The 25,327-nt window shown below is 38.7% G+C and overlaps 1 protein-coding gene across 10 annotated transcripts in view; it reads right to left on the reverse strand.

Moving 5' to 3' along the window:
• NAV2 (neuron navigator 2) overlaps window positions 1-25,327 on the reverse strand; it is a 649,830-nt gene that overhangs the window by 31,803 nt on the left and 592,700 nt on the right. For 7 of the 10 annotated variants that reach the window (XM_043547852.1, XM_043547853.1, XM_037899955.2 and 4 more), the window contains 8 exons: window positions 20,612-21,079; window positions 19,811-19,876; window positions 18,203-18,247; window positions 14,625-14,785; window positions 10,476-10,664; window positions 8,152-8,204; window positions 6,547-6,570; window positions 6,349-6,423 (listed from right to left, as the gene is read on the reverse strand). In XM_043547852.1, coding sequence (XP_043403787.1) covers window positions 6,349-6,423; window positions 6,547-6,570; window positions 8,152-8,204; window positions 10,476-10,664; window positions 14,625-14,785; window positions 18,203-18,247; window positions 19,811-19,876; window positions 20,612-21,079 — 1,081 coding nt within the window. The remainder of the gene's footprint in view (window positions 1-6,348; window positions 6,424-6,546; window positions 6,571-8,151; window positions 8,205-10,475; window positions 10,665-14,624; window positions 14,786-18,202; window positions 18,248-19,810; window positions 19,877-20,611; window positions 21,080-25,327) is intronic. The other 3 variants (XM_043547851.1, XM_043547850.1, XM_043547848.1) reach the window with 2 other exon arrangements.

Genomic DNA, 25,327 nt, shown 5'->3' on the forward strand with positions numbered 1-25,327 from the left:
CTGGATATGTTTAGTCCTGAGAAGACTGAGGGGAGACCCGATAACAGTCTTCAAATATGTTAAAGGCTGTTATTAAGAGCAACGGTGAAGGTAGGACAAGAAATAAGGAGCTTAAACTGCAGCAAGAGAGATTTAGATTAGGTATTAGGAAAAACTTTCTAACTCTAAAACTAGTTAAATACTGGAATAGGCTTCCAAGGAAGGTAGTGGAATCCTCGTCAATGGAGGATTTTAAAAACAGGTTAGACAAACACCTGTCAGTGATGCATTAGGTATATATGATCCTGCCTCAGCACAGGGTAGATGACCTGTCAAGGTCCCTTGCAGACCTACATTTCTAGGATTCTGTGCCATGTTTTTCATAAATATTAAGTGTATAGATACAATTGTGACAATCACATGCTTTTGAAGGGGGAAGGCAATGATTGAGTTTGCTCGCAAAAGCTAGTGACCGCACATACAGCTGCTGCTGCCTTCTGCTTGACCAGCCATTATCTTCAAAAATTGTTAAAATATAGTTAGAGTTTCAATTTCTAAGACAACAAAATTCCAAATGCATTTTTCACAGCTGCTTTTAAGTCAAGCTGCAAAAATGCTATCACAGATTGATGTGCTAATCTTACCTGAAAAGAAATACTCACCAAAGAGAGAGCGCTTTTGTCAAATTAATTATTTATTAATCTATTTATAAACTAACAGTGTAGGGGTTTAAAAAAACCTCTTATCCCAGATAGGCTTGCAGACACTCAAAGTAACAGGGCACTGTGGAATTTTACAAGCAAATAGTCTAAAGCAAAAGTCCATTACCAGGATTTTTCCATTTCTTACCAAGTCATCATTCTAACTATGTATAATATTAAAATAATTGTACAGAGCTTAATATTTTAGATCTCTATTAATATTTTACTAGAAAAATCTACGAAGTTAAATAAAAAACAATACATGGCTAAGTAACTAATTAACCAACTCACAGAAATGCTTAGTAACAAATATTAAACCTGAGTTGGATAATTATCCTTTCCTTAGATAGGATAGTCAATAATTCATCTGCAGAATTCATAATATAAGTGTCTTAAGAAAGCAAGATTGAACCTCACTAGACTGCAGCTTGATTTTGGTAACAGAGGCTGAGATTCTTTTCCTACTGCCAAATAGGAAGAATATTGCCAGTCAGTTTAGGTCCAACATGCCTTTTTTGCATAAAAGGATAATGGTTGAGGCCAGCCAGTGTGAAGGAGCTGCCAATTTACTAGAGAATTCCAGAGCTCACATTTTGCATTCAGCTAAAGAGTTCTTTAGAAAAGTTTAAGGCTGATGGAGATGCCATCGAAAGAAGGACCAGAAAAGCCATTGACTAAATATCATTCCAGATGTTCAGACCAGTTTTTCTTCATGTTTTCCTATTTTCATGGAATGCAACATTAAAAATATAGATCAGCCTTGAAAATAAAATAACTGATGCTAATAGAAAAAGATGCAACGTCCTTCAAATTTCTTCGTTTTCAGGTCTTCATGCATGGGTCCATATGAAGTTCAACTGTTTTTCCCCTTCATTATTATTGACATCCACTATCATTTTGAAATGCGTATTTTCAGCTTCGAAAAGCAAGCAAGTAGAAGTGCAAAATCCTCTACTGTACAAATAAGGAATGAACTTTGAACAGTTTTCCTCAATTTTCTGTTAGAGGTATTCATGTAGCTAAAATAATTTTACTACTACTGTTTAAAGTTGCTGTAAATTTGCTAAATTGACTTGGAATTGTTTGCTATTCAATTAAATAATAATTCTGTAATATTCTGACTTTCTTGCACATCCACCAAGAAAACAAAGATTGGAGCTCAGTTTGCCTTGAGATCAGAGAAGTGCTGTGGTCCCTGAACTTAGATGGCTACAATGCAAATATGTGAATCTCCCCAAGGTGTTGTACTGGGAATATAGGATTTGAGAGCAGAGATAAGCCAGTATGAAGAGGCCTGAACAGATACCAACATGTGGGTAATTGGAAGTTCTGTATTTCTGTAGAATTTTTGCAGGTGTCTAGATGACACTTTTATAGACTCATAAATGCAAGTGCTGTTACAATGTATATAGATAGAATACTCAATGTACTATCAACACAGGAAATAATTATCTAGGATATTTTAAATGACTGGTGATCAGTGTGATAACCAACCTCCTTTAACAGCAAAGAAAATCCTGCTGCTCTAGTCATACATGATAATATTTGTTTTTAGTACTCTGTTCGATGACTGCAACATATTATAATACAATATTATATATGGAGAAGAACACGTATTTTCAGAAGTTGTACAAGTCTAAACTATAGGGACGGCGGGGTGGGGAGGACAAAAGTGCTAGCAGTAAGTCTACAGCTGCTTTAAATTAGGGAAGACATGAAGGCTATCAGCCATATATCTGCAACTTGTAAATTCAACATTCACTTCCTATCTACCCCAGTTTTTTATGAAAGGGGAGTTTTCATCTCTTTGTCCAGATGATGTCTGGAGTTGGCAGCTGTAATCACTGAAGACCTATTCTCTGAGAGATACTTGTCCAGTCTCATTCCTTGAAGCTAAATGAAAAGAAATATTTCTGTTATACACTTCTACCCAGGAGTCTTCACAATGATACATAATCTACCTCGTTATAAATTGAAGGAGTTAGGTCTCACAGGATGGAGTTTCCATCTTAAATCAGTTTTAATTCTAACTCTGAACTGTGCAGGAGGCTTTTATTTTTAATAAATTGCAGTGTTTAGCCCAAGGAAAGCAAAATCCTGAAATCTTAACGCTTTGCTCATTGTCCATTTTTCAGGACCCACTTCCTTTAATAACATGACATTTTCTTTTTAAATCTCTTTCTTGCCATACCCTACCCTACTTCTATACTATGTGTTATTTTTTGAGTTTCTGATTCAAACTTCCCTGAACTTAGGTGGTGTTCAGATCTAATTTTTTTTATTGGGGTCATTATAATGACAGGGGCCAGAGTAATGAAGTTTGGAATTTTAGACCTGTATCTGAATGGCCCCAAAGTTCTGATTTGAGCCTTCCTCTGATTCTTTTCATTAAAAAAACAAAACACCAGTGAACAGTAGCAACAGAATATACCATCTATAACACACTAAATATTCTCACAATCTGCAAAAAAAATAATCACATTTACTACACAGTCTCCATCCAGAAGAGAGAGACTGGAATAGTAAGAATTAACTTGATGAGACAGGAGAATCATTCTCCCAGTGCCATGCCAGAATAAGCAGGGTGTGAATTTAAAGTGGATTAACAATTCCCAATATATTCCATCTGTGGATGTTCTTACTCTGGAATAAGAGTGCTTTATTACAAATTATCTTAATTTACTTAGATTAAGCTAATTTGGAATAAGGCACTCTTATTCCAGAATAAGTGTGTTCACGCAAAAAGTTAATCCTGAATATATCCCTGTGTAGACAAACCCTTAATATACATAATATTGAATACATACTTGCCCACCCTTTGCCATGACAATTGATGATAATCAAAACAAACTAATGATATTTTATTGTCAGATCAAAAATAATTATATACACTGAGCAAGTACAAATTGTATATATTTTAAATCTGTCCACTAGAGAAAAGGTCATTCTCTCCTCTATGTATATACAGAATTGTAAAACCTTTCATGTAGCCATTCCAGACTTGTTCTTCATCAACACATAGCCGACTTATCCCAAATAACTGTTCTCACACTCACAATGAAAACAAACATGAATAGTACAATAACATGAGGATATATGTGGCTGTCACTCCCCTCAGACTCTAAGAAAATAAACAGGGCTGAGACTGTGAGAAAAATGGCTGAAAATAAAACAAGTTAAATACCCACTACATGTGTTGGAAAACTAAAATGTTTATTTTAAAAACACTGGACTGAATAATTTATTTTGGGGTGGGGGGGGGATGCTGTGTTCAGTAACAATGAGGAATATCATTTAAAATCTTTGAGAAAGTGAAAAAAATATGGTGAATGGGACTGCATGGGTCAAGGGATAAGTAAAGGGATACAGAGCCTTTCAATTTTCAGTTGCCCTTTTGAAACCATTTAAAGTGACCACAAGTTGTTACTATCTAGTAATTGTTCAGTGAGTACGGTTGCCAACCCTCCAGGATTGTCCTGGAGTCTCCAGGAATTAAATGTTAATCTTTAATTAAAGATTATGTCATGTGATGAAACCTCCAGGAATATGTCCAACCGAAACTGGCAACCCTATCAGTGGGCTATAGGAATAGGTTGGTGAGCCTTGGTTTACTTTTTAGTGAAAGCAAGCCCTTTCCACAAAATTATCACCGCAACAAACACGCATAATGGTAGTCTCAGCCAAGTGGCCATAGGAAATAAAGTACCCTGTTGCAGAAAACGGTGGTCCAACCCAGGTTCAGGCTGGGGCACACTGGCAGGACAGTCTGGAGAAGGTTGTTCTGCCAGTGACCCAGCTGCACCTGTTTTGTGGATATACAAGGGACTTCAGTGCTCAGGGCTGTCAGGGCCTTAGCACATTACAGCAGTGCTAAATTCACCCTGGAGAAAATGAAATGGAAAAAAGAAATGTTGCTAATTTTATAAAAAGCAAATGGAGTGTCAACATGGGGGACAATCTGTTCAGACAATGGTGCCCTTAGTACCAGAAGAAATATTTTGAGGCTAGAAGTTTCTGGAAAGAGCAGTTCCTCCTCCTTGAAGGAGGAATAGCGGCAGGGATGCTGAATGGCTTCTTAATATAGACAAAGAAGGGAAGTAATTGCTGCCCTGGAGAGAACATTTCTTCTTCAATCTGAAGAGGTTACTCTTCCAAATCAGTAGGCAGAGCAGCCCCTAGAGTGAAAAATTTAGCCTAACTTACATGAACAGTTGTGTAATTTGTTGTAAGGAGCAGAAGCTGGAGTAATTCAAGAATAGTCTGTCAGCAAAAAAACAAACTTAAGAAAACTCTGCAAAAGAATTGGCCTACATTTAAGAAAGCAAAGCCCACTTTTCTGTAGACATTGCACATTAAGATGAGTTAAAAAAGATATTAGATACAAATGAGGTGGTTCGAATGAAATAATTTAATCTAGTCAGGTATTTGCATCTGCAGGGCAAAAGTTAACAACTTTCATTTTTGGGTTTGTTTTGTTTTTTGCTCCTGGAATGTGGCAAAGTACTAAATGTAGCCTTAATTTTCTTTCCTTAACCTATATGTTAACCATTCAGCTGCCTTCCCGTTTCTATTTTTCAAGTTGTTTGAAGAAGTCTGATGCCTGCAGCCAGAAGATTAGATTAAATCATGTATGGCCAACACACTGACATACATTAGCTCTAGTTCTGATTTCTACTTTGTGAAGGATAGTATCACTTAGGCCAAACTCATTCTTCATGTTGGTATATTTGCTATTACCACCCATTCAAGAGGGAATGGCTGCGATTTCCTCTTTGGTCACTGTAAATTCTCACATCTACCCAGCCCCATAATCCTGGAATACAAATATGAAATGGTTTTTAAATGGTCCCTAGTCATTTTTGTCTTATTTGCATTGGAATCACTTATTTTTCCAGTGAGCTTCAGGGAGTTTTTTAACCAGGATTTCAGCCACCTGTGATTACACAGTGTTGACTCAATGGGGATTAAAACCCCAATGTATCCTTGGTTTTCAGTCCTTTGTTCCAAACAGCGCTCAAAGATAGTTATTTCATGGCAGTGAATATTCCTCAAAGCAAACAAGTGAAAACACAGCATACTCTGATTTGAATCAGATGCATTATGCTTCTTAGACCCTGCCATAAACTGGCTCTCAGGGCACCTTTTGTGTGTCAGTTTTGCCTACCCTTGCCATCAGCCCACACTGTTGCATGGTTTGTATGCTATGGGAAAACATAATGCATTTAAATCAGGGTTCCCATTTCTCATTGGCACCCACTGTTATTCTCATGTCTCTTATGACCCCTTTGACACATGTATGTGAATGTAAGACCCACTTTTATGAAGAGGACTGAGTCTTCAAAGAATCTCTTTCAGCATTAACCAAACCTATGTACCTGCATGTTGTACATATACAAAAGGAACAGCCAAATCAGTATAACTGTATTTAATGTTTTTTTTTTTAAAATGATCAATTGAACACTAGGATAGAAGGCTTTCTCTTTTCAGAATGACACAAAATGCATATATTTATTTTTAACACAAATGTGTGACCTGAATTGCTTATTACAGACTAGTGATCTTTTTGCTAATTAAGAAAGCTGGGATGGTGATTTGTGCACTATATAATTTAGGGTTTGTGCACTACATAATTTATCTATCAGCCTCCATTTTTCTGAATTGTACTCACATTGGCAGTCAACTGAGTTGTTAGAGCTGACACCTTCTCCTGGGATGCATCCAACTCCCTTCGTAGCTTGCGAATCTAAATATTGTATTTAAAAGATTAGTTTATTGTATTGTAATCTACAGAATTAGAGGAGTAAAACACTCATGCAAAGTGTCTAGATTGAAAGTTTATGTTTACAAAACCCATATTGCTCCTTACCTCTGACTGGCATTTTTCTTCAGGCTACAACAAAAAAAAAGCAGGAAAAAAAACATATGAGGAACTTACAATAGTTCATTACTAGCATATGCCAAATTTTTTACAAGTAAAATTCAAAATAGGAGTTCTTATTTATTACTTATTGATTCAGCATACATAGGTGTTTGCAGGCAACTTTATTCACATTAATAATTCCACTGAGTACCACCATTAAAAACTTTGACATTATATCAATCTAAATCCATTATCTTAGTTCTGTATTTCTGAACATGTTTGGCTCTGTTTAGATGGAAATTAAATTTACTAGCAGTAATTCTGATACTCCAAAACTTTTAATATCCTAATTCCCCCCAAAGCCTATTCTATTCAGTGGTTAGAATAATACACTTTAAATAATCTTACATTTATATGCACCATTCATTGTGACCATAATTACTTTTGGAGGAGAAGGTGGAGGGCTTATTCACACAGTGAGCACTTACTTATGTAGTGGTATTGTTTTCAATGGGATTAATTATATGAATAAATGTTCATCAATTTGAGTAGGGGCTCTACAATCTAGTCATTTGTGAATTTTAATTTCATGTAATTGGATTACAGTCAAAGGTGATGTAGCTGTAGTTCCCTTTTTTTTTTTTTTAAAACCAAAGGTAACAGGTTCTCTGTTTTAGGGCCCTACAACTCTTTAATGCAGCTAGTATCACTAACTTGAAAGGAACTACTTGCTTGAATAAAAACTGCAGGACCATGCCCTTAAAGATAACGTTATTAAGTATAGGTTTGTTTCAAATATGGATGCCTGGTAGTTGTGTGGTTGTATCATACTTTCATACCAATTTGTAAGGTGATCCTCTATTAATACAATGACCGGATTCCACTGTTGTCCATTGTTTTTAAAAGACCGGAGTGTCAGTTCAGATATATTTTCCTTTAATAACCTTTAATGTTACATATTCTGAAGCAAGATGCTTTTGTGAAAGTATTAGAAGAAAATAATATAATACACTTTTTAAAAAACACTATAATTATATTATTTGTCCCACAATATCATTAAATCTTCTTTCAATGTCAGATTATTAAGAGACTATGCAATTAAGATTTTTAATACAAAAATTCTTGGCAAAATGAGAAGTAATGGCTCCTTTGCGATCATTAAATCCATTGCATTAAGACCTACTTAGAGAATTCTTAATTAGCAGATCACTAAATTATCAGACTGAAATGGCTTTATCTATTGAATCAATGTGGGTGGTGTTGGCAGAAAAGACCAGGACTATCCCTTACGTCCTTTCTATCAAGGCTTCCTTAGAATGGTTGTGGATTGCGGATTTAAGAGACTAACTCCTGCTTCTGGGCCATTAGGGTCTATCAGGCTAACATGAGTATTGTGATAAACATCCATTAACACCTTTTTGGGAACATAAAAATAAATACCTTATGTTTACATGCAAAGAGCCATCCTCTTTACACGGAAAAAGCAATTAGCGCACTTGGTCCAATCAATTAATTTGTTTTACTAAAAAAAGTTATACAACTGCAAAATAATACTTGATATTACATTTCTCAGCAGGCTCCTGCTGAATGTTTACATTTCACGACACTCACCGTTGAATAAATAGATGATGTACTGGACACCAAGGAGAGAGAGGATCCATGCACTAAAGGAAAGATAAAATAAACAAATTGCGTATCTGTTTGCAATACAGTAAGCGCATAGTGGAATCATATACAGAGCATTCACTGCAGATTTTACACCTACTGAGAGCATATTTTCATAAGAATGCAAACAAAATTGCATCATCCATCATAAACTTTTTATTGTAAGACAAATCTTTGCAGATGTAAAGTTTGCAGATGTAAGTTGAAATTGCTACACAAAGGAAAGAGTTATATAAAATGCCTTCACACAGGAAAAAATCATTTGGCTCCTATAACTCAAATCATTTTTCATATAAAACGACAACATCCAATCCATTAGGCGTTCTGAGTGAGTGACTTGAAGCCAGTGGGAGATTATCACCTGTATCTGAGGAGAGAATTTGACCCCAGGATGGCCCTACTAAAAAAAGAATTCCATTTCAAATAGGCAGCAGCTATTCAGCACCTATGGAGATAACACATTTTAACATGTTGACTGAGAACATATGTGCACTGGCTGTATTTCAATCTTCAGACTAAAGACCTCACAGAAAGCACAATCAGGCCCTTTGGAACCCACTCATTGCTTCTTCCTGACGCATAATTTGCACTGAAGCTGATGTATTTTTTGCCTGAGGAACAATTTAGTAAGGAATGTTGAATAGGAATATCATTAGGACCTTAATTCTCCTTCTACACGTCTCATTCAGGTTAACAGACATAGTCCATACTGAGAGACCCAAAGATTGGGACAAAAAGTAATAATAGAAACAAAATACAAGATTAGTGGCCAAATGCAGCTTGGTTACATGATTGTACTGTGGAGTAATTAACCAGTATCATTGGAGTAACCCCACTACAAATCCAGAGTAGAATCTGATCCTAAGTAAAACCTACCAACCTACTGGTCTTTATCAACCCTTAAGAGTGAAATCCTGACCCCTAAAAAAAAAAAAACCTCTGTCTTCCATGGAGCCAGAATTTCACCATTAGGGATTGTGTGTGTCACCTCAGTGACCTAATGATGTTGTACTCTCCCACAGCAAAGCCTGTAGGCAGAAAGGGCAACCAGCCCAGGAAATAATTTATTTTGTAAAGGTTTTCAGAGGCTGTTTCCTTCAAGAGGGAAGGGCTTTGGGGATGCAGGGATGGTAGTGGGCAGATACCAAAGGACCTTTGCATGAACATAAACTCCATGCTACCATATCGCCACAGTAGCAACATAATGTATCCTGAAAAATGAAGTTTAACCATAGAAAATGCCTAGAATTTAAATTGTAACCTCTCAAAAGATTAACATGCTTGCATTTCAAGAAATTGCAATACTAATAGTAAGTTTTTCTCTTCCAACCTGTATATTAAGTTCCACCACTTTTGGTCTAATATGAATCTTGTTATGGCAAAATATTTTGCCTAGTTCAATCTGCATGCATTCAATTTTTTCTTATACTCCTAAAAATTTTACACTTCTAATTACATACTTGTCATAAATCTTCTGTATCATAGTTCTGAATGTTAATATGAAATAAAGTAAACACATAACTAGTTGACACTGAAAGGTAGGTTTGTGGAAAGGGGAGAAAAAAGATAATCATATTAGCCTATCTTTGATTTAACTGTTTAAACTGAAACTCAAAATGCACCCAGAAGAAAAAACCATGTTTGAAATTCTTCCATTAAAATAGACTATTCTTTTGCCTCCACCAATCCCTCTAGTTAAATTTCAATCTTACACACGAGCTGGACAATATACCCATGTCTACAGAAATCAGCAAAGTTCTTAGTATCTGCTTAAGCAACAAGGAGTCTGGTGGCACCTTAAAGACTAATAGATTTATTTGGGCATAAGCTTTCGTGGGTAAAACAGCACTTGTGTTTTACCCACGAAAGCTTATGCCCAAATAAATCTGTTAGTCTTTAAGGTGCCACCAGACTCCTTGTTGTTTTTGTGGACACAGACTAACACAGCTACCCCCTGATACTTAGTAACTGCTTGTCTTTCTCTTCTCCTTACATTTTATGAGCCTGATCCAAAACTCAGTGAAATCAATGAGAGTCTTTCCATTAATGGTAATGGGCTTTGGATACTGCCTTACATTCTTTTTCTCCTTCATTTTCAAAACTGGTACAACAAAATAACTTGACACTTAACAACATTCAATTTTAAATAATTTAATTGGTAGGATTATGGGCCTGATCCTATTCCTGTTTAAGTCAATGAAGCTTTTTCCATTGATTTCAGTGTAAATGGTTTCCAGTCCATTAGCAGTGCCTTCACAAGCTTGATTTACCTTCTTCAAAGCCATCACGGAATGACCCAGAGCGGCTCATAGTTCTACTCTTCTCATCTAGTGACATTGAGCTATTCCGGAAGCGTGTGTCACTGTAAGGATCATAAGGACCATCTGCATTGGAAAGGCTGTGCGTCCGTAGCATGGTTGGATTTGACAAGCTCATCTGGACCGCAGTAGTAGGGCTTGCTAAAAAGTAAGGAATATATAGTAGAACAGGAAATTCACATATCTATTTCTTGTGCAGCTACCGAAAAAAGACTGTTTTCTTATAATCAGATATGCAGGCAGAAATTTATATCTTCTTGGCTTAATTTCCTTCCTACAATGCAGTGGATTCATACAAGAGCTATATAAACTAAGTTAAAAATAAAAAGGTCAGCTTCGGCACAGGACTTTGAGTCTTTATGTTTACACTGGAAATTCAGTCAAGTCAATATCACCACATAGGCAGGAACTAATTAATTCTAAATTCATTTGGAATAGTTCTCTCTCCAACTGGAGTAAAGAGCCCAAACTAATTTAAATGATCTTTTGCAGCGGTTCTCAAACTGGGGGTTGGGACGCCAAAGGGGGTCCCCTTTGAATTGGGTCACCAGGGCTGGCTTAGACTTGCTGGGGCCCAGGGCTGAATCCTGAGCTCCACTGCCCAGGGTTGAAGCCAAAGCCCTAGGGCGTCAGCCCTGGGTGGCAGGAATCAAGCTGCAGGTCCCCTGCCTAGGGCTGACGCAGTAGGGCTTGGGCTTCAGTCCCCCCTCCTGGGGTCGTGAAGTAAGTTTTGTTGTCAGAAGGGGGTGGTGATGCAATGAAGTTGAGAACCCCTGATCTTTTTCATAAACAGCATAATCTGTGAAGTATTTGCTTCAAAGCTCTCAGAAAGACTGACATTCTCATGTGGATATAAGAGTAGCTACAAATTCAAAGAACTTTAGTTTCATAATAGTACCCTGCACTTTTCAACTGGTGTTTTCCAGAAAGGGATCTCAGTAAGTTACAACTGAGTGACATACATACAGAACACATAGATCAAGGGTTTTATACAAATATTACCCCTGCCTCAAATACCCTGTGAGGACCAATGTTGTTTAGAATATGTAAGTTCTACATCCAGGACCACCTTTTTTCTGGATTTTGTGTGTTTTTTATTATTATTCAGTCATTTTGCAGAGAAAAAAAAAAATCGATAACATTCACCAAACTTGCCACTCAGCAGTCTGATGTTCCATTAGGTTTGTTACTATTCACCTGTTCCTCTGACTGAGAAACAGTTGGTTAGAAGTCAAGTTGAAGATTGGACTGCTGAGTCCTAGCTCTCCCTGGTCTCTTGATTTCATATCTGGTATTATGTTCTCTTGGTATCTTGGGCTCATTTATCATCGGAGATATGGTTCATATTTCTCTTACAAAAGGTCAGTTTCTTTTTTCTTTGAAAAAAGCTATAATTACACCTGTGTCCAAAAGGGTTTGGCCCTGCATGTCAGCACTTGCTACTGAAGTCAGTGGAAGTTTACTTCCCTTGCAGGGCATCTCTTGAGCCCAAAATGTCCTGAAGGATAAAGCCCAAATCAATCACCTTCCTCTTCTATTGTGGATAAAGTTAACTATCATTTTGCTGGCTGAATTGCTGAAAAGCATCTCATAAACCATCATTGGGCTTGATTTGAAAGCAATACTTTGCAGCTTTTATGGCTAGCACACTAAACTAGCTGTATTCATTTTCCTCAAAGCAGTTCCTGGAACCTTGAAGAAATAATTGATTTACAACATCTTAATGAACTTTATTTCTGGTAGCTGCATTACTTATGAAATACGGTCATATAGTTGATCTTCATGTATATTCCTAAGTAGCTAAAAGCCCCAACATTTTTACTTTGTGAGCCTGCAAAGGCTGTCATATGGTTTTGCTTGACTCGTGATATAATTCCATGCTCCTGATGCAGCTTGTTTGCTGCGAACACTTTAGGAAGTTACCCCCCCCTCTATTTACCTTGAATTTTGTTTTAGATGTTGATTTGACAAAAACTATTTTGGACTGGTTTATAGCTTGTTTCTTTCAGTGCATTCAAATTGTTGCTAGGACAGTTTTGCTTGAGCTCAAAATTGCACTGGAAATAAGTGACCAAGCAAATTTCTACAAATCACATAGTACACAAACTGTTCCATAAATACTAGGATGCAGATAGCTCACAGGTATAGGTTTAACTTTTGGGTTTTTTTTTTTCATATTTTGCTTTATCTTTCTAGCATACAGATTTTTAAAAATTAACACAAAAACTAAAAACTTAACTACGGATTATCGGAGATACAACCTTTGTTTAGAGTACATTAAGTATATATATGTCACCTCATAGGATTTAGGTTTTCCACATCAAAATAAACCGCAAAGGTAATTAAGAAATATTTTAAACTGGTGCACCAGACATCAGATGTGTTTGTGATAACAGGATTTCTACAGACAACTGCTCACACACCACACTGAAAGCTTAACTCGTACAATAAATGGATACTTACACAGAAAAATAAACTGTTTTAAATAGTGTCAGGTAAGAGTTCCAGCAACAGTCCGTGCCTATAAAAACCAGTAACTGAGCAACCCTGACAATAAAAACTCTCATATATTGTATATATATCTTTAAAGACAATAAAATGTTATACATAATAATATATTTGTTTCTTATATAATATATTTTGAAACCCCTCTGATTCAGATGTTCCAACTTGAGTGCCTAAGTACTGATTTATGTATCTAAACTGGGCCCTAAATGAACAGGGAATTACTGTGCAGTTGCTTTTAAGTTGAAAGCAAGTCTATGACTGGATAGAATTTCAAGACTATGAGAACTTTAAATTACTTTGTTTCATATGCTAGTACATTTAATTAAAGCTAGCAGAATTTTATAGCTTCTTCTAAGCAACTTTAACATTTCTTCCATTTAAAAATGTGTTTATTTTAATCCAAGTTACCAAATGAAGGGATGGTAAACTTTCCAACTTAAAATTCCACTGGCTTGTCTGTGATTGTGTTGGATAAAGCTTTGTCTGGTTTCATAATAAGCTGACTGAAAGTCTATACAATGATAAAAGACACTCAAATGCTTAGATGATCACATTTTTTAATATGCCTGGAGTTTAAAGATGAAGTAGATCTAAGCATGTAGGGAAGTTTAGGTGAACAGCTTATGTAGGGCATTTGATTATACGCACAGCACCATTCTGAATAGGGTCAATTCAGATGTACCACTTTTGATCACACCACAGAACAGTGCTGACTGGTCAGCACCCAAAGGCCTATCTTATCAATGTCAAGATAAATATTTCCTGAATTGAAGCTAGATGGTAGCATGCTGTACCCAGAGCTAGGTAGGGCATTTGGGCCTGTGAGAAGAAAGGTACATTGTTAAATTCACTACTTTCAAAATAGACAACATGTGTAACAGGGGGCACTCACCTCTTAAGCACTTCCTGCTCCTGCTTCAGTGGCTCAGCCCTTCAGCTGGCTCACAGTCAAAACGAAACCCTTCCAGGCGAGCAAAAAGTCCAACAAAACCTGTATATCTGCCCTCTCCGGTTCTGGGCAGCACCAGCTCTGGGCCCTTTAAATTCAGCCTTTCACCTGGGGTTCCCAATGAGCCTTGTCACCTTCTCAGGGTTTACACAACTTTAGTGGTGGCCAGTGGGGGAATCCAGGCTGGCCCACTATTCCGGGTTCCAACCCAGGAACCCTATAAACAACAGCCATGTACCTCTTACTGCAATATTCTGCTATTTCCCTGTGCCTCTTCCCACCTAGCTCCTTATCTTCACCCCATACCTCAGGGTTAAAGTTCTCAGGTCCTGTCTTTCCCAGTTTAAGCAAATACAGCCAGAACCACACACTGGTTTCCCTCAAGCTGCTTTGACCAGAGAGGAGCACCCTTCCATGCCCCTCTGGTCCCAGCCAGGAACTGATCGGCTAAGGCCCTGCAGCTCCTTTTATCTGAGTCTGCTGGGCTCTGACCGGCTGCTTCCATGAGGCCTCTCTAGGCAGCTTCACTGCTCCTTTCCTGAGGTGGGATGAAGTAGGACTGAGGGGCCTCCTGCAAGGAGCTGCAAAGGCCAGGTACACCCTGTCACATTATGTTACACTGATCATAACACTTAATTACTCACCAAGCTGGGAGAAATTAAATCTAGTTCCAGAGGGTGATGTTATACTGGAGCCAGATGAAAATGGAGAATTGACAGCAGTGTCCTGAAGGCCTCCTGCCGAATGTGAACGTAGCCATTCTTTTGCATCCTCTTGACTACGAAGTTGGGATGAAGGGGTGTACCTGCAAAACCAGAAATTATTTCAAAACTTATCTTAAGATGTACTTGAAAGAAATATTATTTGGGAAAAAAAATCTTCAGATAAAATTTAAGGACTAAGTGATATAAAAGGTATATAATTCTGAATTAAGGCTCTTATCCCAACCCCAACTCATTCCACTGGAGTTCAAAAAGTGCATCTTTTTACTATGGATTCTGCAATGGGTAAGTACAAGGGAAGGAGCCTTAAGAGCTGATTTGGCAAACACATGCATGCTTACAGTCAAGCACATAAGTCAGTGTTTGCAGAATCAGTGACTTTACTTTGGAATTTCTTTGCTTGTTTTAGTTTATACCACAATTTTATCACTATTTCAACAGCTCAGTTCATCTTTGAAGTCCCTTGGCATGGCTCTTTGGCATACTATAATCATATTCAGATCAATGGAGCCGCTAAAAGGTAGACCTTTAAACAATGTGTATTGCAATGATTCATATTAGGGAGACATTAATACATAGGCCCCTGGAAATATATCACATTTGTTCAGAATTCATAGTATTACATCATTATGAAGTAGACTGTGTTTACCCTTCTCTTCAGGCCAAGGACCGGGTTTAATCCTGGCTACGCTGAAGTCAATAACAAAACTCTCAATGATATTAATCGGGCCAGGGTTTCTCCCCTGTTCTTATACCTGTGTTAGAAGTAACTAGTCCATGTAAGTGCTATACAACTAATAATAATAATAATGAGAGATGTGAAATGATACAGATGTCACTTTGAAATACCATATGAGAAGTATTTGCTTATTGTGACAAAGTTCCTCCTCTACCTTGGTGGGTTCTGTGCTTTTTGGAGGATTTGCTCACCTCCGAGTTTCATGGCAGCCCTCAGTTTGGCTGCTTCTGCTAGAGACGCAAACCTGCCCTTCAGTCAGCTAACCTCATCACTGGCCAGCGTGGAGAAAATGGAGAACAATCTCCACAGTCTCTGTTGTCCCACATAGTGGGTCGGGAACAGGCCAGATCCCTTTCCAAATTAGACCTTCCCTTCTGGTGTTGCTCACAGACCAGGTCAACTCCTCCTGTGTCTGATCAGGAGTTGAGGAAGATGGGGGGAACCCGGGCCCGCCCTCTACACCGGGTTCCAGCCCAGGGCCCTGTGGATAGCAGCTGTCTACATCTCCTGTAACGGCTGCGTAACAGCTACAGCTACAACTCCCTGGGCTACTTCCCCATGGCCTCCCCCAGCACCTTCTTTATCCTCACCGCAGGATCTTCCTCCTGAAGCCTGATCATGCTTGTACTCCTCAGTCCTCCAGCAGCATGCCTTCTAACACCCTGCTCCTCACACACACTCCACTAACTGATGGGAGGTCCTTTTTTAAATCAGGTGTCCTGATTAGCCTACCTGCCATAATTGATTCTAGTATGTTCTTAATTGGCTCCAGGTGTCTTAATTAGCTTGCCTGTCTTAATTGGTTCTAGCAGGTTCCTAATTGCTCTAGCGCAGCCCCTGCTCTGGTCACTCAGGGAACAGAAAACTATTCATCCAGTGGCCAGTATATTTGCCTTCTACCAGACTCCTCTACGGGGGGAGGGATAGCTCAGTGGTTTGAGCATTGGCCTGCTAAACCCAGGGTTGTGAGTCCAATCCTTGAGGGGGCCATTTAGGGATCTGGGGCAAAAATTGGGGATTGGTCCCGCTTTGAGCAGCGAGTTGGACTAGATGACCTCCTGAGGTCCCTTCCAACCCTGATAGTCTATGACCAGACTCCTGTACCCCACTGCTCTGGGTCTGTCACATAATATATAGATAGAATGTCATAAAATGTGCCAAACAGGTACAGATGACAACTGACAAGATACTTTCAACTTTTTTTTAAAAGCCAAAATGGCCAAACCTACATGAGGTCTAATTGCTTGTAAATAATAGCTATATTTGTTTTTACTCAAAGAGTATAACTTTTGTCCAAAAATAGCCCTAATGTTATTGTCCCTTTTATCTTAAAAATAGCACCCAATTAAGCTCAATGGAATTTTACTTATGGGTTTCTGTATCTCTGCTAAGATATGTCATCTGGTCTTAGAAAGTAAATATTTATGGGGAATTAATCTCTTTATAAAGAGGATTGGCTTCAAATTAAAAAAAATCAGTCAAACATAACTCATATTAATTTGGAGTTCTATTTAACATCTAATTTAGGCATACAGGTGATCAGATTGCATTAAATATAGTAAAATATTGTTTGCCAATTAAGAACAATGAACATTGTAAGAACTTGGCCAAGAGAGTTTTTTAAAAGTACATTCTTTTCTTATGCCTTAGCCTCAATCCTATAGTTATAGTCACTGATTTCGGACTACTTGCATCTTTAAAGTTATGCACATGCATACATCTTTGCAGGACTGGGGCCTTTAATAGTCACTTTATTTTAACACCTATGTAAAATAAAAATAATACAAAATTAATACCTACCTCTTCAGCCCTCAAATGTTTCAATCTTAAAAGATAGTGTTTATTAACTAGATGCGCATTTGACAGCCATAGACACATTTTACACAAAAATTTCATTCTATGAAATGCTTTTAGCACCCAGCTCAGTGTGATAAAGCTGACACAAAGAACAATGTGTTTATAGTGCAGAATAAATTGCAGCCGCAATTTGAAGCCATTGGTTCAGTGATCCTAAAAGCAGCATAAAGCAAGTCTAAAGTTTAAATGTTTTAAACTGGCCAGATATTTTCCGTGAAGTCTGTAACATCGACTTAAAGCATTTAATTTGTAGCCTTAAAGTTAATAATTTCACTAAAATTGCTTCCGTTTACTAAGGGAGGAAAAATGTTTCTCAGTGCTTTTTTTCTAGATTTCAGTACTCCCTACATATCAATGGTGTTTCAGGAATAGACATTTACCAAATGTTTGTCAGGTTGTATTTTTTTCTATCAGGCCACAAATTGTCTCTCTAGAGATCCATTAAAAGTGTATTCTGAAGCAAACACACTTTTAAAATGCTTTTTTTCAATTTCATCCTAAGAAGTTCATTAAGATGTTGTAAATCAATTTTTTCTTAAATAAATCTTCAAGGTTCCAGGAACTGCATTGTGAAAATGGATACACCTAGTTTAGTGCACTAGCCATAAAAGCTGCAAATTATTGCTTTCAAATCAAGCCCAATGATGGTTTATGAGATGCTATTCAGCAGTTCAGCCAGCAAAAGCCACAGTTCCTGCTCAAGCAGTGAAGCCACTGGATGAAGAAAAGAAACATGTTGGAAAAGGGCCTTCTTTGAGGTGTTTAAAAAGAAAGAAAGAAAGAAAGAAAGACTGCTGCCACCCCCTGCAAAAGCAGAGACCACCACGAACAGCCACAACAGAAACACAAAGCAAAGCTCCAAAACCACAACAAAAGCTGTTATACTATGTGGAAACACCAATACCTGAATCCCTTCTTAGGCAAAGTGTTCCTATCAAGATGTGGGTCGCTGTAGAAAAGTTAAAAGAAAAGAACTTCAGAGAAGAACAAAAGGGGAGGATTAAAAATCAGGATGAGGAGAAAAGTATTAACATCTGCATCACATTTTCAGAGGAAAAAGTGATGCACCCTGTCTAAGTAAACATGCAACAACAAAAAAAAGCCTCCTAGGCATGTGTGGATCGTGTTATACATGCATTTGGTATCATGCTAATGAATTTCATCTGCTCACAATGGTGGCCTTGCTATTTCTCCTTTTCATAGTGAACAAAAATGGCTCTTTAAAAAATAAAAGAACATGCTTCAAATGAATGCTTAAAAATATATATTTAAGCAGGTGTGCAGCCACCTACTTGTGAATACTGATAATATCTCAAAGTCAAAAGATGCCTTCATACCATTTCCTTCTGCCTTCATCACAGAGCAAATGCAATCAATTACTGTCACTTAGGCCATGTCTATACAAACAGCACTGCAGCGGCCCAGCGGTAGTGATACAGCTGCACCACTGCAACACGTGTGGTGAAAACACTCTGTGCTGACGGGAGAGGGCATAAAAAAGCCAACCTCTACGAGCAGCAGAATCTATGTCATCGGGAGAAGCTCTCCTGCTGACATAGCGCTGTGCACACCAGCACTTATGCCGACCTAATTTACGTTGCTCAGAGGGGTGGTTTATACGTACCCCTGAGCGACATAAGTTACGTCCGCATAAGCTGTAGTGTAGACACAGCCTTAGTTGCAATGTAAATATAGTGGCTGCTTTTTCAAATGGGCACACGGTTTTCAGTGTTTCTGTATTTCAACTTAAATTCCATCTTCAGAGTGAAATCACTCTATTAGCATTTGCAAAAAGCAAATATTTAAAGTATTGTGTTTTCACTTAACTGGCAAATGGACAACTGGCTTTTCATTTTATGAGGAGGGTTTGTTTTTAACTGAAATAAATACCATGTTTAAATACATTAATTTACTGTCAAGCCCTCTAGCTAATATCATTGTCAGTTCCTAGATGTAGGAGTGGCCATATTATAGCTGAGTGCAAAAGCAAGCTGGAGTCATTAACTTCATGTCCACCATCTCTCATCTTCCTGCATTCATTGTTACAAGAAAGGACACACACAAACCTGCAAGACACCTACGAATCAAACTGGAGTAAAGGACTTACAACACTGAGTGTACTGAACAACACTTGAACTTCATGACAAAGGTGAAAAGCCTGAAACGCAGTGAAAAAAGCAGCATGCCATAGGAATGCTGAAATGCTAGTGAGAGTTCATCATGGTAGATACGAATTGCAGGATTTTAAAATTGCCTTTGTCAAAGAAACAAAAGAAACCAAACAAAAAAACCCAACAAAAACCCCACGAACTACATCTGTCAACTCTGTATGCCACCCCCAGATTTAATTAAGTCGACTCTCACTGGCATGTCTGTGTCACAATTTACATCTGAACAACAAACACAGCAGAGGTCTCAACTGAGCCCATCTCTCACAAGACACTTTGCTTTATAAATGTGGGCAACAAAACCCAGAGCCTTTGTGCATTCTACTGCCTTGAGACAGCATTACCTGTCCTGTCTCCTGGGTAAAGTATTTCTGCAGAATTTGGGACTAGCACCAGGGGAAGAGAGAGGGCTAGAAGAACGAGTCCAATGAGACAGAAAACAAGAGAAGGAATATTAGCATGAAAAATGGAGAGAAAGGGGAAGGAGTTAAAACAAAAAACTGTTAGAACATTTTTTTTAGTAGTTGTTTTCTGTTACAAAGATGCAACAAAGTTTTAGTAATAAAGTCATACAATAAGGTAAGGCTAAATTCCAAGGTTTCAGACACTGCCTTCTGCAGACAGTGCACTCTTGTTTGCTCTGAAAGAAATTTTCTGTTCTACTTCGGTTCATATACCAGACTAATCACCACAGTACCCAAGCACTTATTGTCCAGATCCTAATTGTGTGAAATATTATTAAAACAAACTCATTAATTTTAACCAGAAATACTTGGCTTCTCAAGACAAGATTAAAATGCTGGTATTGTACACCACTACTAGATCAGCTGATACAGAAAGATAAGAAGATATGTGAAATTCAAATAGGAGGTAGCACTGAGTAATTAAAAATGTCCCACAGCAGTGGCAATTGCAAATGAAAGACCCTTCTGAACCCATCCCCACACCTAATGTAATTCAGAACTGAATTCCTTGGTTGAAATGGCTATTTTCGTATGTTGTGGTAGTATCATTCGATATTTACCTTGTAGGAATGGCAATCTGAATTGTAATCATGAAATGTCAGTTACAGTTGTCACATCACTGATTTTTAAGATATGAACATATAGTACATATTAATGGGGTCTAAATTTAAACCTACTCACCTCTCAGACAAAGTTGTCTTAACACTGTTGGTTCTGACAAAGGGAGTCAAAGAATCATCTTTAGAAGCTGCGATCAAGCCACTGGACGAGTTATGGCTCAGCCCACCTCCACTGCTGAGAGAGATATCAATGGATTCACAGCTGGTGTGAAGACTGCTGACAGACTGGTATCCAATGCCATCCTTGCTAACAGCGGAAGAGCTACTTGCGTTGGTACCCCAAGTTAAACTGTTGGAGGGAGCTGAATGGGCCGAACTGGGACTAGAGGCTAACGGAGACTGGTTCATGTCTGTGTTTTTACTGTAAAGAGGACTGCTGCCCCCACTGCTCAGTATACCGCTGCCAGAAGGAGAATCAAGGTTACCCGGCTGGTTCAAGGTAGCATGAGGATTGGAGATCACCACTGAATTTTTCATATTTTCAGCTGTTGTGATTGGAACTTGTTTACTTGGTTTTCCACCAAAAAGTCTGTGAAAAAAGTTCAGAGAATGTAGCAAAAACTTCATGAAATGGAATGTAAAATGACTAAGTGATACTTTATACATATATTATTTGTCCTTAGACACCTGAAAAACTATTACTGGAAAATTACATATTCAATTATATTGAGACCCCAGATGTTACATCTATAGGAAATGGTACAATGGTAACTATGATAATAGACTGAAAACCGGTGCTTCAGAAAAAGAATTTTTTGTTGCTAGCTAAATCGAAAAGAGAGAGAAAGATAGGCTCTGCTTTAAAGAAATTTCCTGCCTGTAAATTGTCTTTCTTAGATTCATATCGACAACCATGAATTGATGGGCTTCCTTTTCCCTTCCTTGCCATTAATAAAACCCAGAGAAAATTATTATGCCAATTTCAGACACATCTTAACTTTTCCTTCTATGAACCTTCAAACATAACTTTCACAGAACTAAAATATATTAGCCATTTTATCTTCTGTTTCCTGAGGGAAATGGATTTTACCTGTGATAATACTGAATTGATGACTTTAAAGCATGGAATATTAGACTGGCCTTTGTTCAGATCTATAAATACAGATTACTCAAATCATATTTTAAAAGATAACACAGATTTCTGAGGAAAAGATTTTGACTTTTGCATTAATCACCGAGCGGCCCATACAAAAGTAAGTATCTGAAGAAATCCCCTACGAAAGTCAATGACACCTAGAAGGGAAAGTCTGATAATTTCCCCCTAAAAACACTGCCCTGTCTAAATCATGCAAATAGCCTCTATTACCTTCAGAAGAGCCATTGCAGGAAAGTTTCAAAAGCACCTAAACTATTCAAGATGTCCATTTTCAAAGGGCCTTAAGCACTTTGGAACCCAAGTCTCATTGAAAGTCAATGGCACTTAGACTTCTAAGTGCCTACATCACTTTTGAAAATTGGATATATGCTCTTAAATCACTTAAGTGCTTTTGAAAATGTCACCCACTCGGAGCAGTGGTTAGGAGATTTCAAACAGCACTCTGCTAGGAACATAACAATATACCATCTTCTATTATCCCTAAACAACTTCCTTAAGGGAGTCCTAGATTTCTTTTGCTTAGGAGCAGATATGATCACTACATAGTGGTGATTTAACAGAGGAGATCCCTGCAATTTATATAGCAAGCCCTGCTTCTAGAATGTACTATGAGGGTGTTTATCTCTTAATTTAGCTTAATTTGGTCTTAGTTTGCTGAGCGTACTTACAACAAGTATGCCATCAGACCAAGAAGGTGAAGAATGTCTTTGAGTAACGGAGATTTTTGAGGTCAAACTAATGCTAACTTTTCTCTGAGCTTGGAGTCAATACCGCAAAAGAAACTAGATAGGGAGGGAGATAGGGATATTTTCATAGTGCTACCGTAGAACAATGACAAATTCTTTTCTTTAAAACAGATTGTCACCAACTAGAATATAGTCAATATGTATGACTCCCAGACCCACTGGGATGATCCTGTCGTATGGATAATGTCTCCTGGCATACTGATTCCCAAACCTAATTAAATGAGGTAATTAAATAAATAAAAAAGAGTCGTGGAGCCGGACATCCAAGGAGGATGGGGTCTGAAGAATGTACCTTTTGAATGCAGAACCAGCCCAACTCAGCAAGTTGGCAGTGTCAGTCTAAAGATTAACCTTGGAAGGAGACATCCTACAGACAATGAGAATATTTTTCCTCCTCTCCGAGTTTTGACAAGAAACAGGCATAACTAAGCTGACTATTGGGTTGTGTCCTTAGGGATGCATCAAGAGAAGAGTGAACACTAAGGCTCACAAACAAGTGGCATAAAAACATGCATTGTCTTCTATGCAATATAAATTGTTTTCACATGACAGAAAGTGATAGATGAGATATGCTTGAACAATTAAGACAGTGCTAGACTTTCATAAAATAATTTAATAATGGAATTTTACCCTTCACATGAGTGTAGAAAATATATTTGCTTTCAGATTCAAGGGGGGTAGTATTTAACATACAGAAGTAGCAGTCTTTACTGCTGTCTTTTTATAGTTATAGATGCTTATTTGCATGTCAAATCAGCATGGAATATTAATTAAACACAAAGAGTGCAACAATATTCTCAATATTACACAATGACAGGGCTAGTGCCCAGCAATACACACACTAGGCAAATTCCACTACAAACGATTTAGCTCTGCCAGGGACACATTTATTTACATAGTCTGGTGACAACTGAAACATGAAATAGCTAACCGAGAAAGTGAAGGTTTAGATTGAACCTTAACCTCCTCCACAAAAATCTCTCTAAGACACCTGACAGTCTCTCAGTGTCTATTCTTAAAAGTCGCATGTAGTTCAAACGTTATACCAACGATGGGTCTAGCAAAATGGTTTTCTGGTCATCAACAGAAATGTACGATTGACTTTGATTATTAATATATTTGAGGCAAGCAACATGGACATTTTTCATTTGCAGTATAATATCAGAACAACAAACAATCTTCTAGTTTTTTTGTTTTAAAATAGTAATTGCTAGAAATTAATTTTTCAGCAAGACATAACTTTTCTAACGATGTCCAGAAATAGGAGAATCACTAAACTACACAGGTCATGCTGAATTATACTTGCACAGGCTTTTCAAAGATGGCCATTCATCTCAAAAGAAATGAAGTATTCCTTTTGTGCCTAGCTGGAACCCAAACCACCATTACAGGAGTTACGCTTAAGTTGGCAAGTTGAACAGAATGTGACATCCTCACTTCATTTGAAGTAGGATGATGTCAGTGTCCTTGTACAGAGATGAAATTATGATGTCAAGACAACAATGAAATCCAGAACACTACAACTCAAAAGAGACTATGTTACTTACGATGTCAAATTAAAGTGGAAAATAATGTTAATGCATATCTTTGCTACAGTCAAGACATTGATGCAAATGCTGCAGAAAAGCAAGGAAATTAACTCCCACTCACCCAAGTACTTGTGTTAAAAATAATGGGGAAGGGAAGGGAATATATAAGGTCAGAAAAAGCTAGGAAATAAATCATTACATGAAAGAAGATTTTTGTAAAAAATAAGAAAATTCAATGAGGCTGACATAGTACCTTTAATTAAGCTCTTCTGTACCTACATACTCGGGCACCTAAGGTAAAGAGTCTCCCCACACAGGACAACGTTACATGTAACGGAGTGAGATACTGTATTGGGCCAAGTAAGTGAACAAATGTAAATATACTGGGTCACATTACATTCTCACACTAATGCAAATCTGGAGTAACTCCATTGACTTCAATGTGTAAATCTGGCCAAACTTTGGACTGGTTCCCTGTGTTCCTGCACAATGTGTAAGTACAATGGGGTGGAATTAGGGTGACCAGATCACAAGAGTGAAATATCAGGACACACTGGGTGAGCGGGGTGGGGGATGGGGGTGGAGAAGAGACAGACACAGGTGCACAGCCCCGACTGGAGCCAGAGGCACACTGGTCTGCCGGGCCCTGTGCTACCAGCGTGCCCCTTCCTGTTGGGGGTGGGCCCATGCTGCGCCATACAGCTCCCCTGCCCAGCGCCCCCTGGATCCACTATGCCCAGAGCCCCCCCTACAACCCTTCCACCACAAATGCACAGTGCTGTGCGCACACACACCCCGCCCAGTGCCCCCCTGCCCACAGCCCCACCATAGCTGCCCAGCACCCAACATAGAACCCCCCACTCGCTAGTTTCCCAATACACACAGATTTCCCCTCCCTCCCTTCCTCCCTCCCAGTGCCCTTCCCCACAGCCCCACCACCACAACTACACAATGCCCCACACAGACCCCCACTGCCCAGTGCCCTGACACACACAGATCTCCCCCCTTTCCCAACACCCCAAAACACACAAACCTCCCCCAGTGCCCTCCACACCCTCACAGCCCAACACCCCCCCACACACACCTCCCAGACACTCACCTTCACACCCTGCCCCCTTCCCTGGCCATACTCACCAGCCCTGCTGGGAGGTCTCTGGCTCCTAGGGTGAGAGCGGCGAGGGAGGGGGTTTCCACTCTCCACGTGCTGTGCCTGCCACAAGTGCGAGCACCGTGGCTCCCACTGGCTGGGAAAAGTGCCAATGGGAGCTGCCAGAGATGTGAAGTGGGGCTTGCGGGCGCTGGCAGCACGCAGCCAGCCCCTTGCCCCCTGCCCTGCTCCGACCCTAAGAGCCAGAGGGACCCGCCAGGGGGCGAGGTGGGGAGCCCCAGCAGTGCTTACCTGGGGC

This window comes from Chelonia mydas, chromosome 6, assembly GCF_015237465.2.
Source record: "Chelonia mydas isolate rCheMyd1 chromosome 6, rCheMyd1.pri.v2, whole genome shotgun sequence".
Lineage (NCBI taxonomy): Eukaryota > Metazoa > Chordata > Testudines > Cheloniidae > Chelonia > Chelonia mydas.